Consider the following 5,572-nt stretch of genomic DNA (forward strand, 5'->3'; position numbering starts at 1 on the left):
GCGCGGCCGCCACTCGCCGCCGTCGCCGCGCCCAGGCAGCCTCAAAGGCAGCCGCCGGCGCACCCGGCGCCGAGGCGGAACCAGGCTCGATCCAGATGCTCAAGGCTTCAACGCCGCCGCTGCTGCTGCCGCCACTTCCGCCGCCGCCGCCGCCGCCCTTGGCGCCGCGTCCTTCGCGGCTCAGCAAACACACCAGCTCCCCCTCCTCCTCCTCCTTTTTCTCCTCCTCCCCACCCCGTGCGCCACCGTCATGCGGGGACAAAGCGCCGCCCGCTGCGTCCGCGGCAGAGCGCGGCGTCCCGCCGGCGCTGCTGCCCCCCCCGCCGCCGCCCGATGTCGAGGCCCCGCCGGCGTCGCTGCTGCCGGCGCAGCAGTGCTGCTGCTGCTGCTGCTGCTGCTGCCGCTGCTTCTGCTGCTGCCAGTCCCCCTTGAGCAGCATGCAATCGCTGTCCACGCGCCCCCCGAGGCCGCCGCCGGCGGGCCCGGCCGGGCGGCCGCGCGGCTCCGCCTTGCCTTCGCCCGTGTGGGCGCAGGCGCCGGCAGGCGGCGCCGGGGCCGGCGCAGCTGGCGACGCTTGCGCTGAGCATGCGAGTGGCTCTACGGCGGCCGCGGGTCGCAGCAGGCGAATGCCGATGGTGCTGCAGGGGTCGGAGGGTGGCAGGGGATAGGGGAGTTGGAGATGGGGAAGGGGAGGGGGAGGAGGGTTGGGATTAACAACCACACCCGACTCAATCTGGGCAGGGAGGGACATGAGCGGCCGAGTTCCCTGGCGTCGAGCGTGCACCTGCCTCCTTAGATGCCAGGTACATCGACGCTCACGCCTGCCGAGCCGGCCTGGCTTTCGGCATCCTGCATTCTGACAGCCTCCTCCCCTCCCCTCGAAAGGAATGACAAGCAAGCGTGAACCCGGCCCGCCCTCCTCCAACTCTCCTCCCCTGCCGGCGACACGCCGACGCGGCGGCGGAAAGCCCGCCCCGCATGCAACGCGTCGCCCCAGCTCGCGCGTCGCCGGCTCAGCGAGCGCGCGCTCACAAGTGTGAGAAGTTGGCGACGACGATGCCCAGAGCCACATAGGCCACCCCCCTCTCCACAGTTGCGTCCTACGAGGCGCCAGCAAAAGGAAACAGAATGTTTGTTGTATGTGAGGGGTGTTACGTGGGTTGGGTCGAGGGGAACTGACGCATCCCAAGCAGCTTCACACTGAGGCAGCTTCAGTGCAGCCTGCTGTGTGCATCATGCACAGGTTCTGCGGGCAAGCCATCGCTGGTCCTTGATGTGAACACATCACAAATGACGGCGATTGAGAATTTGGGCAGGGGGGTGGTTCCGAGGGGGGGTGAGGCTGTGGCCGATGACGTCAGCAGACCTGCTGACGTCAGCAGACACCCGCTGCCCGGCTTCCTCCCGTCCCAACGCCAGGCCCCCAAAATCTGCGCCCCCCCCCCCCGCAGCCTCAGGAAGCTCCGGGCGCGTGGGTGGGTGGCCACCATCATGACAACACTCTGCACAGTGTGCTCTACCCCCCCTTCCCAGGAGCCCCTGCCCCATGGAAGCCCAAAAGCGCGAACCGTGGAAAGGCACAAGCCCGGGAGGGTGCGGGGCGCAAGGGCCCGCGTAAAAGCGCACCTGCCCTAAGCTGCCGCCCGCCTCGTGTACCAGCGCTGCCACCAGCACGAGCGGCAGGTTGCCCACGTTGCCCAGCCCAGTAGCGGCCACCACGTGGCGCCGGAACCAGGGCGGCGCAGCGGGCGCCAGGGCCGCGCCGAGCGCGAGGCCGACGGCGACGCTGGGGTCGTGAGGGGGAGGGGTTGGTTGCGGCGGTTGGGCGTTCGCGGGCATAATAATTCACGATTTGAGGCAAGATGGCAGGATCTGGCGGGAGCGGGAGTCGACGGGGCAGGAGATCTGGGGCGACAGGGGTGTGGGTTTCAAGAGGTGTTTCGGCAGCAGACGCCTTTCAACAAGGTAACGCAGTTGATGCGTGGAAGCGCCTCCGGTGAACGATGAACTCAAAGCCCGGGGTTGGGATGAGGCGGAGGGCTCAGGCAGGCGTCGGCCGCGGCCGAGGGTCACCTGAGCGCCACGTTTATGGGCAGCGGCATCCATTTCAGGAGGTTGTCGGCGGAAAGCACTGGCGCCAGCTTGTCGAATGTGAGGCAGGGCGTGAAGAGCACAAAGGTGAGGCGGCTGAGGATGCGGCGGCCGTCGGAATCGAGGACGCCCTGCGGGGTTAGGGGTGTGTGTGTGTGTGTGTGTGTGTGTGTGTGTGTGTTTAAAAGAGAGAGATACGGAGAAAGAGAGCGTGTCTGTGTGCGCATTGTGCAGGTTGCCGCCGCGCGACGCCTCCTTGCTGCGGGCCGAAGACTGCCTCCCCGCGCGGACGTGACGAGCCCCGCGCCGGGCCGCGCGCGCGCCGGCGCTCGCCGTCTGCTGCTTCTGATTGCGAGCCCCCAACCGCAGGAGGCGGCGCGCAGCCCCAGGCGGGGACGGCGCCGCTGCCGCACTCTCGCGCCTCCAGGAGTGAACAGGGGGCAGTGGGGGAATCGCACCTGCCGCGCGAGCGCTGCGCCGCAGAGGCCCATTATGAAGACCTTGATGACGGGGATGGTTGACCACCACACTAGACGCGAGAACGGCACCGCGTCAGCCGCCGCCAGGGTGGCGGCGGCGGCGGGATCGGGCACCATGGCCCCAGCAGTGGCGTTCGTCCCCGCTGCCGGGGGCGGTGTCAGGTTCGAGGGGCTTGAGCGGAAGGCGGCGGGCGCTGGCGCGCTGGGGGTTGGCGTGCATGGCGTGCATGGCGCGCAGTTGGGGAGTTGGGTGCGAAGAGAAGGCCGCATGCGGCGGCACAGGTGCGGCCGCGGCGGGCATGCTGCTTTGGCCGGGCGCATGGCGCAGGGGAGCGGAGGCGGCAGCCACGGCACGAGCGGCTTGGTGTGACTGACATCAGCAGGCCGCAGAGCAGCGCGCATTGAGAGTACAAGACTTCAGCCTCACATACATGGTACATTCATCTCTGCCTGCATCGAACGGCCACAGAATTGCTCACCACCGCGGATCGACTATCCCGCCAGGGTATCCGCTAGCACTCTGGACAGACTAATACATCAGTTTTTCACGCATTCAATCCACTAAGATATGGCGGCCGGCCCTGATGACGACTTTGTTACAATGTGACTTGCATGAACTATGTTGAGAAAAGCACTCGATAACACAACACAAAATGGTATATACTCTTGCGAACGTAGTTATCAGGCAGGTGGATGCCGATGGCGGCCGGCAGCGCGGCGATGCAAATGCTTTTGGAATGTGAGAGCACGCGACGCTGTGCTCTTCCTGAGGGCGCTGGACCTGAATACAATCAATTTCCAAAAACATAAACAAGAGATACACACATATGGTACCATGCGCTCTCGCCTACGCTATGTGCACTCCCTCCCCTGCTTACTGACAGGCTCCCAGCACGCACAGCGCACGAATCTGTTATCATACAGCGACCCCCTGCCTTGGCACGCCCGTGAATTAGTTTCAGCATACTCCTCTGGTGTAATTCATACATCACACCGCCCAGGCTGCCCGTACGTTGCGGCAACTTGCCAGGCCGCGGCGCGGCGCAAGGCTTTGCGCCAGGCTGGACTTTGTGACTACAGTGCCCATGGATGCCCCCTGCTCGCGGCAGAAGCCCCTCCACAGCCTGGTTCTCTTGTGCCAATCTTGAGCTGCTGTCGCTATGCAACGGATGGCGCCGTCGCTGCACAAGCACGTCGTGCGGCAGCTGGACTGGGCAGGCTTCTCAGAAGGGGGCGTATTGCACACGGCATGCAGTCAACCATCCTGACCTGAGAGCCGCACGTCACCATAATACGATCAACATTGGGCGTGGTCGCTCCAAGGAGCAAAACAAGCTAGGTCGACTGGCTTCATTGCTTGTGCGGTTGGGGGTCGCAATGAAACACGTTGGGTGTGCAGGGGTACGCGGGTGTTCTGATGTGCAGCTGCAGCGTATTGTGTGTATACAGCTTCCAGGTCAGCCGCCACAGCTGCCCCCCCACGGCTGTACTGCCATGCAAGTGCAGCATCCTGCGCCGTCACCCAACAGCCGCGCCTCCTGTCCACCCCAGTGCCTCGGCAGCCTCTCGTTGCCGTCCGGACCTCTCGCACAAAAATTAGTAAGGGATTGTTGAGCTCAGGGGCCTTACATATCCCAATGGTGTGTATGCGGAAAGCTGCACATGCAGTCCCAGCTCCGGCCCGGCACTTGCGGCGCTCTGGGCTGTTTGGGTGACTTCCTGTTGCACAGTGGGCTCTTGTCAGCGTAGCGCGTTGTCATTTGCGCCGGTGTAGGAATTTGATTAGCGGACTTGATTTTATCGCTGTCGAGCAGCACGGGTCACTGCCATCGTCACTGCAGCGGAGGCATCCCCCCTGTGCAGCACACGGTGCCATCGTCGCTGAGCTAGGGCTCGACAGACTGACACACTCCTTGTGGATAGTTAGCGCAGGTCAGCCAGGCGGCCAAGCCGCTGGGCTCCTGAGCACCCGGGTTCCGATTGGCGACGCTCGCCCACCGCCGTTGAGCGGGTGCAAAATAAACCATGCACATCAGCAGAGCTATCACGCAGATTATACCAGCTGTAGGGCAGCACCAGCCCCCAGCCATTGACGCGAGGCCCGCCTCCGGTGCGTTCTCACCCCCGCAGGTCAGCGGGGATGCTGCGCGCTCTTGCGCTCGCAGCCCTGGTGGCCCTCGCCTCGGCGGCCCCCAGCTCGCTCGGTGAGAAATCTAGCCCTCGTCCACGGATGCAGCCCGCCCGCGCGGCGCCCGCCGCCGCCGCGTCACCCCACCCGTCCGCAGACGGTTGACTACGGACGCCGCGGGCGGGCCTCTGCCGCCTGTGCACCCCCGCCCCAGGCCGCCGCCGCCGCCGCTGCACCCTGCTTTGCGCCCATGGCCCACGGCCCACGCCCCCCCTGCCCACCCCGCGCGCCCGCCGCCGCGTCGCGCAGCCGCGCTGGCGACCTGTCCCCAGATCAAGGGCGACACTCCGCTGATCGGGTCAAAGTGCGGCGATGCGGTTGACCAGACGGGTGAGCCGCCGGCGGACCGCAGCCGCGCGCGCCGCGCCTGCACGGCCGCCCGACGAGCGTCCGAGTGCGGCGCCCCGGGGGCGCGCCGGCCGGCCCCGCCGCGCCTGCGTGCGGCCGCGGCCCTGCGTTCTAGCAAGCAGGCGGGGCCCGCGGCACGAGCGCGAGGCTGGGCCTCAGGTGAACACGCGCACGCGCGCACGCACGGGCACGGGCGTAGCTGTGAATGCCGCGCGCGTCCGACCGCCGGGCCGCGCCCTGCCATTTGCCCCCCGCCGCGCAGCCAAGCGCGCCGGGTGGATCACCAAGATAGTTCTATACCATGATGGGAAGTGCCTCACGGGTATCAAGGTGCGGAGGGGGGTGGCTGGGGCAGGGGCTGGGGAATGTGGGTTGGAATGAGGGGACGGACCCCTCATGTGTGCTGTGCGCCGCGTGGGGAGACGCCGCGTGCTGGGGCTGGCGGTCAGCGGCGCGGGGGGCGCGG

The 5,572-nt window shown here is 66.7% G+C and overlaps 1 protein-coding gene across 1 annotated transcript; it reads right to left on the reverse strand.

Moving 5' to 3' along the window:
• Positions 1-1,028: 1,028 nt before the first annotated feature.
• On the reverse strand, positions 1,029-2,687 carry MNEG_13004 (hypothetical protein; the record flags this gene model as incomplete). The annotated part of the gene is made up of 4 exons (XM_014038524.1): positions 1,029-1,100; positions 1,627-1,786; positions 2,074-2,222; positions 2,550-2,687. 4 exons carry the CDS (start codon positions 2,685-2,687, stop codon positions 1,029-1,031), a joined length of 519 nt encoding a protein of 172 aa, XP_013893978.1.
• Between the last annotated feature and the right edge of the window lie 2,885 nt (positions 2,688-5,572).

This window comes from Monoraphidium neglectum (genome assembly GCF_000611645.1).
Source record: "Monoraphidium neglectum strain SAG 48.87 unplaced genomic scaffold scaffold03566, whole genome shotgun sequence".
Taxonomy (NCBI): Eukaryota; Viridiplantae; Chlorophyta; class Chlorophyceae; order Sphaeropleales; family Selenastraceae; genus Monoraphidium; species Monoraphidium neglectum.